Source organism: Centroberyx gerrardi, chromosome 14 (assembly GCF_048128805.1).
Source record: "Centroberyx gerrardi isolate f3 chromosome 14, fCenGer3.hap1.cur.20231027, whole genome shotgun sequence".
NCBI classification, from domain to species: Eukaryota; Metazoa; Chordata; class Actinopteri; order Beryciformes; family Berycidae; genus Centroberyx; species Centroberyx gerrardi.
This window is the reverse complement of record NC_136010.1, coordinates 18,981,219-18,995,329: the sequence shown is the minus strand read 5'-3', so window position 1 is coordinate 18,995,329 and position 14,111 is coordinate 18,981,219. Positions and strand designations below refer to the sequence as shown.

At 40.7% G+C, this 14,111-nt stretch overlaps 2 protein-coding genes across 2 annotated transcripts; both read left to right on the top strand.

Annotated features, from left to right (window-relative positions):
* The first annotated feature begins 588 nt into the window (after nt 1–588).
* aurkaip1 (aurora kinase A interacting protein 1) lies at nt 589–2,472 on the top strand. Its single transcript, XM_071927449.2, has 4 exons — nt 589–666; nt 1,075–1,185; nt 1,280–1,743; nt 2,156–2,472. Exons 2-4 carry the CDS (start codon nt 1,134–1,136, stop codon nt 2,270–2,272), a joined length of 633 nt encoding a protein of 210 aa, XP_071783550.2. The 5' UTR covers nt 589–666; nt 1,075–1,133; the 3' UTR covers nt 2,273–2,472.
* Nucleotides 2,473–3,180: 708 nt separating this feature from the next.
* LOC139933385 (matrix remodeling-associated protein 8-like) lies at nt 3,181–13,069 on the top strand. Its single transcript, XM_071927447.2, has 10 exons — nt 3,181–3,291; nt 6,567–6,593; nt 6,866–7,174; nt 7,272–7,373; nt 7,462–7,923; nt 10,689–10,847; nt 11,266–11,296; nt 11,394–11,473; nt 11,581–11,637; nt 11,840–13,069. Exons 1-10 carry the CDS (start codon nt 3,264–3,266, stop codon nt 11,863–11,865), a joined length of 1,281 nt encoding a protein of 426 aa, XP_071783548.2. The 5' UTR covers nt 3,181–3,263; the 3' UTR covers nt 11,866–13,069.
* The last annotated feature ends 1,042 nt before the right edge of the window (nt 13,070–14,111 follow it).

Genomic DNA, 14,111 nt, shown 5'->3' with positions numbered 1-14,111 from the left:
GAGTCATTATGAAATAAAAAGAGGAGCAATGAAAAAAGAAAAAGGGAAATAAAAGAACCACTTTGAAAAATGTAATTCTGAATTATACCATCATGTAATTGAAAAGAAAAGCCATTTGAAAAATAAAAAAAGTTTTTATGAAATAAAAATACAACTAAAGTCATGTTATTATAAAAACAATAATTATGAAATAATATTATTATTTTTTTAAATAAAGAATAAAATCAATCAATAATAAATTTATTTACTGATGATATTATGTACTGTATTTATTTATGTAATTATTTATTTTACTGACACATTTATTTAATTATGACTAATATGGTCCTCCACATGTCAGTGCTCTCAAGCGCAGCCACATGATTAGCATTTTATTTTAAATGCATAACAAGTATAATATAATATATAAGCAAAGGTCCGGTGCCCTTGGTCCGGTGAGAGTCCGGTTTGCGACCCCCTTTAAATTCCTGCGCTGTAATAATTAGACACACTTCTGTAGTTCAATGTAAATAGCTCGCTCGTGTTTGTTTGACATGTTAATCAGCTCAGGCGGAACCTTTGTCAACTATGTGAAACAGGAAATGTGCACAATTTGTGTCGCGCAGGCCGGAAGTTGTCTTCTGGAGTCACATTGAAGACGAAACATCCCGGTCACAGTAACATTGGGTAACGTTAAACTATTAGAAAAATGTGTGAATTAATTGTTATTAAAGCAAGCAGTTAATTAATTGCAGAAAGATAATTAGCTGCGACCTCTTCAGTCAAAATAATATGACTGTCACATCCCCGGCTAAAGACAGAGCTAACAGCTACGTTGCTAACTAGCATTAGCTACAACCGGGAACTCTTCTTTATGCCGCTAACGTCAAATGAGACAAACCTTGATTGACTTATGTTACTATCGACCTTTTTACTTTTACATCGTGGCCCATTTCACTAATTGAATGTATTGTATGATCAGCTTGTTAACGTTGGTTGCTTCTAACCGTTGTGTTGGACGTGTTTGACAGCTCGCTGTGTAAGTAACTGAGGAGCCTGAGTAGCTAACATCACATATTTTGTCCATGCCCACAGGACAAGTGACCTGTCGACTCATTCCTGATGACTTTATTTGAATAATCAGTGACACGACAATGTTTATCACAAGGGCTGTCCCTCGTCTCAGTCTACTTTGTAGAGCAACTGGTAAGTTTGACCAAATATCTGTTTTGCTATATGTATAATCACTTTTCTAGTGCAAGTCCTCAAGCTGACATGAATTCATTTTCCTGATACCTAGGAGCACTTCAAACCCATGGACAAATCTTAAGTGGATCTGTACAACCTGCCCTTCCTGCTTCCTGCTGCTCTCTAAAAGGGAAACTCAGAAACTACTCAACAGCAGCAGACAACACATCTCCTCCACGATGGGTCCAACTTGAGCCAGAACTGGACGAGGCTCTTGTGCCTCGTAAACTGTCAGTAAGCCCTCTGGAGAGCTGGCTCTCCCTGCGCTACTCCCTCCCTTCCCTTCTGGAGGCTCCTCAGCCCCTGGAGGAGGTGGAGCTGCTGGAGGAGAAGGTGCTGCCACCCATTTCTGCCCCTGTTCTGGAGGACAGGGAGGGCTCAGCAACACCCCTTAGCTGTAAGAATGTTCTGGAGATTCGGCGGCGGAAGATGAACCGGCACAAATACAAGAAGCTGATGAAACGGACTAAATTCTTGAGGAGGAGAGTGCTTGAGGGCAGGGGGAGGAAGAAGCAGGTGAGTGTTTCCCCTTTTGTGGAGTGAAGGGTGTTCTGTGCAAATGAGGATCCTTTCACAGCGAGACAACTCACTCCTTACTGACCATTTTTTTTCTTCTGTCCTTCCCAGCCTATGACCCGACTGATATATCTGAATGTAATACCAATAATTTGAGAAGAAAACTAACAGTAATGATAATATGCCATTTTTGTAGTTGTTACTCAGCATAATTTATTATTGCAGTTTTGACCAAAGTTGTAGAACGATACATATATATTTTTTTAGAATTGTTGTAAGTCTGTTGGACCCTAATTACAGTACGATTTCTCAAAACTAGCTGAATATGAATTTACTTCCAACAGATGAAGCAATCCAATATAACTATAAACTGACGTCATGGCAACCATGTGTGTATGTTTGTCCTGTGCAGAAGCGATTTGAGGAGGATCTGAAGAGGATTTGGACGCGAGCCGGACTGAAGAAAGCTCCCGAGGGATGGAATACGCCTAAGATCTTCATTAAACAGCATGGGAACACAAGGGACTGAGGCGTGGAGTCACAGCGGAGACACACACGTCCCTCACACTGGACTGATCTGCCACATCCAAAACACTGCAATCAAAACAGGCAGCCTGCTTTCTATGCTGTGCAGCTTGAAGCTTGTGTCAGTGATGTGGACATATTCCCTATGTGAAGAATTATTTTTAACAAAGTGTGCACGACCCAATAAAGATTTATCTCTGTCATGCCCAAGACGTGTCCTGTTGTCATTTTCTATTGTTTTCATTTATATGTGATGCTTGTTTTCACTATAGGCTGATAATAATATAATGGCATGTATGCAGCTTACATTTTCCCTATTCAAACTATGGATGGCAGTATTGCACAAAGTCTCATATTACGCATTCATCATTGAATTGCCACAGTTATTGTTTAGTCATTAATAGAGTTTACTGTCACCAAAATATCTGTGTGCATAGACCTGTAGTTTATCAGTCTGTTCAGAATATACAATGATTGATCAGGTCAATCATGGCTCAATTTTTGGCATTACTAATACAGTAATGTGCGCTTAAGCTCATAAAACACAGGAGGAAATGTCTGTATTTCTGCTATTACAGGATTAAATTCAGAAGCAACGATCTTCTTCATATGAACGGTATTCCTAACGACAAGTCACTACACTATTCCTATAAGGACTTTACAGTGACCTCATTATACTTTATGTATTTGTTTTATCTCGTATAGTATCTATAATAGTCTTATAATATATGCCTATTGGGACATAGGCCTGTAGTTCTTCTGTGATATTTGTGTGTTAATCTAAAATGTAACATGTAGGCTAACTCGAGTTATTTGTGTTGGGAGTGTTGGATTTCAGTGGAAGGCGGAGGCGGAGCATGTGGAGGATCCAGACTGGGGACTGAAGCTCTGAAGTTTGTTGGTTGATGAACTTGAACTGCTCTTGTGTTTTATCGATAGATGCGCACACGCACCTCTGTCAGGCTTATACCCGCACAGGCAGCACAGTGGAAAAGATGCACGGCGACATGACTCTGCTGCAGAGTAAGTTCATCTATTGTCTTGATCTTAAAAGAAAAGAAAAACTTTGGGAAACTTTCTTTGTTCCATAATTAGATCCAGATTCGGCTTTACTCTTGGAAACTATGCCGAAAAAGATGCATTTCTTTTTCTGCTGCACTGTAGCCTACATATGTTGTTTTTCTCTAAATAATGTTTTTCATATATTTTAGGCTATTCGATTATAAGTGTAAGTTTTGCTTTGGAATTTGACAGTCATTGCAGTAGGCTATATCATCTATTGTTTATCTAACACCAGCAATCTGCATCATTTTATTAACATGTTTAACTTAATTATGTTTAAATTGCCAGTACTACACGTATTATTAAATTATGCATTTATTATTATTATTTTGTTTTTCGATTTCAGATATAGCCTGTATATCTTTGGGAGTATGACCCAGATTATTCTCAGAAATCATTATTCTGAGTTCTGAAAATAAAGTAGCCTTGGTGAGGATAAGCTTATATGGACTTGAATATTTTTCCTCCTCTTTGAGACCGAGCATTGTATAGAACAACGCGTTATGACTCTGTCCCGTCTTGTCTTGGCCTGTTGGTATATTTGTGGGCTTTTTTTTATGGCTGCAGCCCAATGTGTTTTGAGTTAACTGCGGTCTGAGTAGAGGAGTCAGCACAATCCAACCAGCTAGTCATTATATGTGTCAGTAATGAGTGTTTCACCACGAGTGGGCCGCTTAGAGGCAGGACGATGTGGAGGAGGGGGATTACCGCTCCCATGTTTATGATGGGCTGTGGCTTAATTAACGAGCACCAGCACCATGATAAAGAGTAGAAATGCTGATTGAGAAAATAAGCACTTGGGCAAAGATAGGGTACATCAGGCTTAGAATAAACACATGGATTAATTCCAAGGCAGAAAATGACCAGATAAAGAAAGATAACATGTTTGCATGCACTCAACAGCATCCAAACAGTCTTTACTTTGGAGGACATCTTGTTCAGCAGGGAGGGATATTTGTAAATCACAGCTGGATAAATGCAATGTAAGCAATATACACCTGAGTGTAGGTGTAACCACAGGAGAGTCAATAGGCTCCTCAGACTGTATGTCCCTGTCTGAGCGAAGCGGCTCTCTCTCTTTGTAGCTGAATCTGCAGCTGGATACATTTATTCTGAACCTGCGATGAGACTGTGAGTAAACTTCACACTCTGACGTCATCTTTGAATCACATAAATCCTTTGAGTATTAAATATTATAGTAGTCAGCAGTAGCACTCTTTTTTTTGGTTGTTTTACCTTAATGTTTCTATTCCGTTAAGTGATTCATCGTGTGACTCTTGGGGTGACTAATGACAATAGTGATTTTGCAGGTCGTTTGGCAAATGTCTGTTATTATGCCCTGCAATTCAATAGCACATTGTTAAGTCTTTAGTGTTAAACCAGCCTGGTGAATCATCAGCCACTGTGTGTCTGGAGGAGAGAAGAGAGAAAATTACAGGGGCCGGGACACTTTGTTTTCTCTTTCTGCAGGATAGTTTATTCCCCTCAATCCAGATCCCACCAAAGTTTTCCAGTGTGAGATCTCCTATGCCAGTGTGTGTGTTGAAATGGTTTCATATTATTGTATATTGGTTTGTATTGATGAAGGCAAAGGCTATATTATAGAGCACAGATTATAGAGCATTTTAAATATCATGCTGGGTTAGAAGTTTTGTCTGGTAACAACTTTGTATACAGGTCACAGCATAAAAGCAGCATGAAAAGCATGAAAACACAGCGATAACCTGTGCTCACATGAGGAGAATCAGCCTTGTGCAGCCAGAGGACAAGATTACCAAAACTGATGGGGAGGTCCAAGAAAACTTAAAGTAACCCCTGGAAAACCTTGCTATCTTTTTGGAAGCAGTTAGTGAAAAGGCACGTCATACCACTCTGGTTTTATTTGTCAAGATTAATAAAATGGAGGATTGAATAGTTAATTGCCACATCAACCAAGGTTGCACATAATTTGTCTAAGTGTACTTAACAGATAGACACAAGACAGGAAATCAGGTGCTCATGTACAGCGCCCTCAAAAAGTATTCAACCCTGTTAACTGTCCATATTTTGTGGTGTTGCAGCCTGAATTCAAAATGGATTCAATTGAGATTTTTTTGCAGCCTGTTTTGGGATGTTAGGCTATCAGTGGTGATGATGAAAATGTCCCTCTAGTCTGCACTTGATTGAGATGTTGGCCAAGGTTGTTATCTTATAGTATTTTAGAACATTGATTGCTTGGCTAAGTCAATTGAATTAGCTGCAGCTGGACTTCAGTAAAATTGTAGAAACATCTCAAAGACATTCAGAGGAATTTGGATGCACCTTAACTCAATTTGGAGTTTCACTGCAAAGGGTTAAATAATTCTAAACATTTCAGTTTTTCATTTTCAAAAAAATCCACTAAGACATTATGGACTGAGGTTAGATCAGTGACAAAAAAAATCTAATTTAATCAATTTTGAATTCAGAGTGTAACACTGTAACAAGCTGGTTGAATGCTTTTTGAAAGCACTGCACATAATATACCCATTACCAAAAACAGCAATAAGTACAGCTATAAATACACAGGTGTTTGGTCCTGCTGCTGGACTTTTGACTGGAGTAAGCTGAATGGCAGCCTGGCTCTTCATCCCTCAGGATCATGGCCTTGCCACAAGCCAGCAGCAGCCAGGATGAATAGAGGCTCTGTATGCCTTGGCTGCATGCGTCTCTGCTGGCTCTTAGGTAAACAGAGGACGGAATAGCACTCAGGGAAAAATGGATTAGAAATAGCAATTGCGCAGTAGGAAAATTTCTCATCTCTAGAGTGAGAAATCGCAAACAGCGAAATGTATTTCTAGAGAATATTGTTGACCTCCAGCTTATTCAGGAAAATAGCATCTATTTTTTCTGCTCTTGTTTTCCTGTGTCAAACTTTCCTGTTGTAAAATAATCGTCTTCCCTCTTTTACCATGTCCCACTCTTCCTCTCTGTCTCTTTAAGCAGTCCTCTCGCAGAGGGTCTGTGTCACATCTGCTCCAACTGTTCCCTCTGAAACTGTGGGGTCAGTTCAGGTCGAACAAAACACACAGCTCCTCTTTAACCAATTTGCTGACTCTTATCTTTCGCAGAGATGATTCTGAATAAGCAAGATATTTCATCAGTGAATAAACACGGATCTCTCCAAAAAACCTACATACTCTAGCAAAAACAACCAGTATGACATAAGAGGGTTAGTGGAACAGGACTCTAAACATTCATGTTTTTGTTTGTTTCAGTTCTTGCTGTCCTCTTCCTGCCAAGCGGTAAGACATTAAAATCCCCTCACAGTTTATCTTTCCTTTTCTCTTTGCACTGCCTTATAAAAGGCCACATGTAGCTCATGCTTGATGCTCGCGGCTCTCTGTCACGTTACTCTGGCATTTGTACATTTCTCGGCATGCTGTTCATGAATGTTGAGAGCGTATGACTGTTGTTCGGTCTTGCTTTTCAGCTCTTGTGAAGGTCTGCTTGATGTTTCTTTTCTCGAATCAATGATTTCAACCTTCTGAGCGCATGTATTTATTTGTTATGCCAGCATGGGGCCAGAGCAGCAGCAGCAGGCTAGGTGTGGTGGTGGAGGCCAAGAACATTACCCTCCCAGCGGGGTCGAAGGCCGTCCTGCCCTGCCACAGCCCCCGCATGGTTTGGACCCGCGACCGACTGAAGGACCGTCAGAGGGTGGTGCACTGGGACCTGGTCCGCAGCAGCCCAGAGTATTCCGTGGAGCGAATCCTGGACAAGTCGCCTGGAGCCAGCCAGAGGGTCTACAATGGCTTCAACAAGGGACGCATCTCCATCCCGGACTCTGCTTTCAGTGACGGCAACTTCTCCCTCGTCTTCAACAGTGAGGCTTCCCTCCTCAGTCCTGACAACTGTTTCACTCTTTTCACTCTTTCATTCACAGATTCATTTTACTGTTGTTTGGATGCTTGTTTTTTCAGATGTGGTCACAACTGACAAAGGTGTTTATACCTGTAATCTGCACCATCACTACTGCCAGATTCACCAGTCCATCCAAATCCAGCTCAATGTCACCAAGTCAGGTGAGGCCTCCTAATCACTTTGCACGCTAATGTTATTACAGGAGTGATGTATGAAGCATCTTAAACAGCAGTGCATTTCTGTTTCCAGCTCGGAAAGAGAAACGTTACTGGGACGGGGAGAAGACTGTATTCGTGGTGTTGTTGGGCAGCTCGGTGGCGTTGCCTTGTGTGAACCGGCGGCCGCTGTGGAGAGAGGGCCTCCAAGAGGACCAGCAGCAGGTGGCCCACTGGGACTTCCAGGCCCCGGGAGTACGTCCCGATAGGGCCGACCGCCTGGTGGACCTCTACGCCTCCGGAGAGCGCCGCGAGTTCGGACCTCTCTTTGCCCAGCGCAAGATGAACGTGGAGGAAGATGCCTTTTCTGTGGGGGACTTCTCGCTGTCCATCTCTGCCCTGGCGCCTGTTGACAAGGGCCTGTACTCCTGCCACCTGCACCACCACTACTGCGGCCTGCATGAGAGACGCATCTTCAGGCTGACCGTGGGACCTGCACTTCCCCCCGCCCTCACTGCAGCCCCCCGAACTGTCCAGAATGAGGAGCCAGAGCCAAGTAAGACACTCAGCACTCAAACAAAAAACTTTGATGTCGACAAGACAAACAAGAATCAGGAATTTTGTTTTTGCTAATGCCTATACGGCTAAATATTATTGTTTTCACATGCTTTCTGGGCTGAAATGTGCATGGTGTGAGAAGACTGTTCCTGGGTCGTTTTGGTTATATTTATAGGCATATTTGGTCAGTTGAATCAGTTCCTCTTCTTGCCAGTTTCTCCCCTCAAACCTTTCTGTTTTTGTATTTGAGCTGAAAAGGGAGGGAGGAAGGAGATAGGAGGAATGTAGGCAGTTGAGTGAGAAGAAGAAGAAAGAAAGAAAGAAAGAAAGAAAGAAAGAAAGAAAGAAGGACAGAAAGAAAGAAAAAAGAAAGAAAGAAAGAAAGAAAGAAAGCTTTTAGTGAGTTGTTGACAATGTTTAGCATTGCAAATCGAGCAGGGGGTTTTGGAGTCTGACTGCTGCTCTGGCCTAAGAAGCTGTCTACAGTAAATGGCCACTAATTGGCTAAAACGGAAGTGGTCTCATTTTCCTTGGAGACTTTTCCATTTTTCCTCAGTTAAGCGATGGGGTAAGTTTACAGCTGGAGACAACTGCGCACAGCAGAGCGGTAGGCTACAAAAGCCAATAATTTAGGGAGGGGAGGGTTGGAACTTGTGTTTTTTCCTCCATTTGACCTCATTCTTCTAATGTCCCAACCACGTGTCTAGACTGGTTACACCGTATCTCTAGTTTTGTTTATAATTCTTTTCTCCCAGTTTCTGCTCTAGTTCTGGGTAGAGGCTTGTTTATCAGTCAAAGGAAGTCTGCTACATCTGTTCAACATCTGGGCCAGCTGTGACATGAAAGAGCAAAGTAAGGGGAGGGGGTGATGGTATGTGTTAGATTATGGATCCTCCTTCCCGTTTTAAAGAAATGCCGGCCCATTTCATCGCTCTGTAAAGTATGTTTAGAAATGTGGATAGATGGTATCCTGGTCCTTTGGGTCTCAGCTAGGAATTCACTGCTCTTTTCTTTGTTAGATTAAGACCAAGTTCTTTGTGCCAGTACAGACTCCGGCAATCATCTGCAATTACAAATGTGATGAGGGCTTTTTACTTTAATGCTATAATCATTTACAAGTAGAGCGCTATTTCTTTGTGATCACGAGGGAAGCGTTGCGTGAGCTGTCGAGAACCGAGCAGGAATCTCTGTCTAATTGTGAAAATGAAGATGCTTTCCGTCAGTTCATTGACTTGCAAATGATGCAAATCCCACAGGACAAAAACCACACTGTAACCTCTGTGCAGCATATGTCAAACAGCCATTAACGCGTACGCTCTTGTCCGATCTGTCAGGGAAATGGAAATGGGCGACTGCTGAGACACGGCCGGGGCTGAGGTTCCTCCAATTGAGCTCTATAGAGACGACGACCTTGGACGTGTCTTTGCAGTTTCATGCATATTAAGTAAAGTACATTAAACATTGACAGGTGATAATTACCAACCTTGCTCCCGCTTAGGAGGTGGGAGATCAAGTCTGAATCTAGCTCAGCTTTCCCTGCCTGACTGGTTTTCAAGGCGTGATCAGAGATGGTACATCGTATGTTTTTCCCCTCAGTCCCTCAGTGTCCGGTTTTACTAGTTTCCAATTTCACTGGTTTACTGTAGGACCACACAATAGAACTAAATGAGACAAGAGAGGGAATCTTGATCTGTGTGATGATTGTATGTATCAGCTTTTCTGTGATTTGGACAACAGGCTGCTTGTGAAATTCAGGTGAAATTCAAAGCCTATAATGATAACAATGAGTGTTTTTCAGCAGGTCTGTGAACATGCGTTAACAGTAGGAGATGATTAAAGGGTTTTCAGCAGTAGCTGTTATTTTGCTAACATCGTAGGGTATCATGCTGTGTATAGTAGCTTGAACAGGCCTTGGCCAGAGGAAGGAAATTGTATGACTCTTCTGAGCGGCACAGATGAAATCACAGTGCTTTCATTTCCCAGTAGTATCTTGCAGTTGGTTATGGTCTTGCATCTCCAAGCCCAACATTTCTTTTCTGTGGTTGTTGTTTTTAATGGTCATGATCAACTCTCTACAAAGTGTGTGAAAACAGACCGGGTCGCTGTGGGGCAGAGAGTGTAGACAGATATGTATTTAGACTGGTAGAGTTCACTGGCTAAGAAGGTGTCACAGATTTATATTTCATACATGCAGAAACTAGACTTCTGTGTTTATGAGAAGAAGTAAATATCTGGAAAACTAATTCAGACAGACAGACTGACCGCGCAACAGAATTCCTCTCTCTTTCCTCACGCTTCTCCTCCTCTTTTCTGGTTAGCCTGTATTTTTCTGTGGAGAAAAAAAACATAACAGCTGCATGACATCAGGTCTGGAAGTCATTACCGCTGAACAGCATTTTGACATTTAACTCTCGCTCCCCCTCTCCTTGCTCTGGCTTTTGGAAACAAATGAAAAAGAAGAAACCACCGGGGGAATAACATTTTGAGTTCTGTAGAAATGGTTTTCAATTTGATCCTTGTTTCTTGCCATTAAAATAATGCATTGTAACAAATCCAATATATCAGTGATATAACATGATCAGCGTTCCTCTATAATGACTCCCATTGCTATTGTATTTGATAGTACTTTTCGTTTGTTTGCTTGATATTCACAATGTGGAATGTGTATTATTTCTCCGAGGCTATAGCCATGTATGAGACTGAGGCTGAAGAGACTTAGTTTATTAGAGGAGCCATTTGATTTGATCCACATTCTACCTTTAGGCACTGAAGAGGTGGAGAGGCCAAGGGTCGTGAACGTCATCCTCCCTGAGCATCGAGGGTTTTTCATGCAGCAGCTGGGCTACATCCTGGCAACCTTCTTACTGCTGGCCTTCATCGTCGCCGTCGTCATCGTGCTGACACGGCGACGCAAGAAGAGAGGTATCGTGTGTGTGTGTGTTTGTGTGTGTGTTTCCTCTGTGTATTCTCCTCTTATGCTTATGCTTAAATGCTTGAAATTTGTTTCTTAGACAAATATAAATAGTGAAGTTGATGCCTATGTCTGAATTTCTTTCCAAAGCCTTTGCCTTTCCATCAAGGCAAAGGGCGGCTACTTTAAAGAATCTAAAATATAAGATAGTTTTGATTTAACACTTTTTTGGTCACTGCATAATTCCATTTGTGTTATTTCACAGTTTTGATGTCTTTACTATTATTCTAAAATGTGGAAAATAGTACAAATAAAGAAATATTTGTGTGTCCAAACCTTTGACTGGTAGTGCATGTAAAGTACAATAAGTAAGGATCATATTATAATGGATACAGCGTGTTTGAGATTGTGTGTTAAATCTTATTTCAGGGCTGGAGTATGACCTGCGTAGATCTGATCGGTAAGAACTAAAAACTATACAGTACTTCATCATTGATATATCACTTTCCTATTAAGTCGATCAGACAGTAAGGCAAGCATTACTCATTCCTATGCAGGGGGAATATGATGAGTGGAGGTGAAATATCATTAGACAGCACAGAGCTGAAGACCTGCAACCAGGAATCACTGAATTCAGGTAAACCTCACCTACACACACATGCAGTAAACACACATGGACTGACTATAAAACTATTATGTACTCTACTTTTGCTGTGTCATGTGTCCAACCTGCACTATCCACAGACTACAAAAACAACCTACTGAAGGAGAGAGATATGTCCAAAGACTGCAATAATAAGGGTGAGCAGACATGGTGTGATTGGAAAGATATGGGAATACTTAAAAACAAACTCTTACGTTTTATTTCAGTAAATTAGAAACATCTAGCAGTTTGATCTTGCTGATCTCGCAGCCAGAGAATAGATGCCGGTTAACAAAGAAATCAATTGCATTTCATTAACATCTATTATCATTTCTTTCCCTCTCCCGCCTCCTCGCTCAGACTTTGATGGGAAGCGGTGGATGTGAGTGGGACGTTGCTGAGATGCTGCTGGCAGGTCCAGGGCAGACGCAGGAAGAGGAAAGAACGGCAAAAAAAAGAAAAAAAAAAAAGAAGGATGAAACCCAGGAGGAGACATTGTCGAGGACAGGAGGAATGCTCCCTCTGCTGTAACTCTGGCAAACCAAACTTTTTCTATTAAAAGGCACCGTTAATGAAATCTTTCTTTTGTTTTTAATGTTTTATAACTTGTATTTTCACAGGCTGTTACTACAACATGGTTAAACATATATTTGATCTCTACTCTTTACGTTTTAGGTATTTTCAGTCACATTTTATCATCTTTTTTTACAGAATGCATGCTATGTTTATTAAAGTATGTTTTAAATGTTCTGTGTATGCTTTCACAGCCTTGCAAGCTCACAGCTCTCCATGATTATTGAAATTTGATCTTTTCTGGTTTGCACAAATCTTGCTGTATTGTAATTCTTAATAAACATTCATAATGTATCAAAGGTCAATTCACTGTAGTTACACAGTGTTGGAAGAGTTTTAACTCTAAAATAACATGTCCACTCTTTGAAAAAAGTGCAACATACTCCTACAAAATGAGAAAGCAAAAATTAAAACAAATTATGGCACGTTTTAAAGGATTTTGTTTAACTCAACTGTGGTTGACCAAGTGCTTATACTTTAACTTTTTCTGGATCATCTATATTTTAGAAATACTGAATGACAGACATCAGTTCTTCACTTAATCTTTTCCCCAAATGGATATAGCCTTTTGGAATAGATTTCTTCATTTATACCTTATTAGGTAAATTGTTATGACAATGTACGACCGTGGACTGAAGGCTCAATCTACCAAAACTCAGGAAAAACAGCCTTGAAATGAACTGTCCGCCACCATTGATGTGATTTTTTAAATGGGCTGTGCAGTACTTGTTTGCATCAAGCATGTGTAATGTACCCTGGTTTTTTAAACACTGACTTTTTTACTGAATCTGCTGGTTAATTATAGATGTTGTTGCACATCTGCTATAAACTGTGTGGCTATAGCTGTAAGAGGCCTACTGTAGAAAGAAGTGTGCCTATTATAATGTTAAATCACAAATGGTTACAATGGTCCTTACACCTTGAGTCTCTCTGTCTCTTTATTTCTCTCGCTCTCTGTCTTGCTCTTCACACACACTCCAATGTTGGTCTATTCTAATAAAAGATTAAAGATTCATACCAGTGTTCACAGACTCATGAATGTCTATCAGTTACTACAGCAGACTCCAGAAGATTTTAACCCATATATTTAATAATGACTAGGGAGCTATTTTATGAACTTCTACACAGCGTCTGAAACTAAAGTAATGAGAATTAAGGGTATAAGAGGAGGAAAAGAAAAAGTGATGAGGGAGGCACAGTAGATGTCGGTCTGTAGGACAGGCCTTACATCATGTCCACAATCTCAGAAAGGCATTGCTGATGACTATACAGTAACTAGAGTTAAATAGCTTGCCCACTCTCGCAGTGTTTTTAAGCTGCCATATGACAGATTAGCTGTATCCAGCTGTTATGGTGCAGTACAAGACTACCACCTATTGTCACGCATGGGGTGCTCCATCACATCCAGTAATAACAAAGCAGCTTGATACGATGAATGTGTAATCAGACATTATTGTTACATAACCATTAGCCCGGGCCCTACCATTAGAAACTATTGTTATAGGCATATAATTTATTGCTTTGATTATTATTATTATGGTAGTATATCAGCTGCTGTACTACTTTATGGTTTTCCCCAAGCCTCTTGAGCATAGAAACAGAAAGAGACTAATATTGCACAGTGTTGGTGGACAGTGAAGTTTGAGGTTTTTATTTATTTATTTATTTATTTATTCATTTATTTATTTATTGCGGGGGGGCATTTGGCCAGGTATCCATAGGTAGGTCATCTAACTTCTTATTCTAGAATATTAATTGTATATTTTCATCAGAAGACGTATTTTCTAGAATAGAATAGAATAGAATAGAATAGAATAGAATAGAATAGAATAGTTAAAGCCTGCATTCTACTGTAATATTCAGCTGAGCCAGAGTATGGAGGTATAATTTTGTTTTGAAAAGGACTATATCCTGGATTTACCACGGCGACCTACTTCCTCTTTGTTCGTGTTGTGGCTGTACAGTATGTGTGTGCTGTATAGGCGATATACAGGCCTGCGCACAGCCCAAACACGCCACTAGATGACAGCACTGTCCAAGCAATTACCTACTGAAAAAT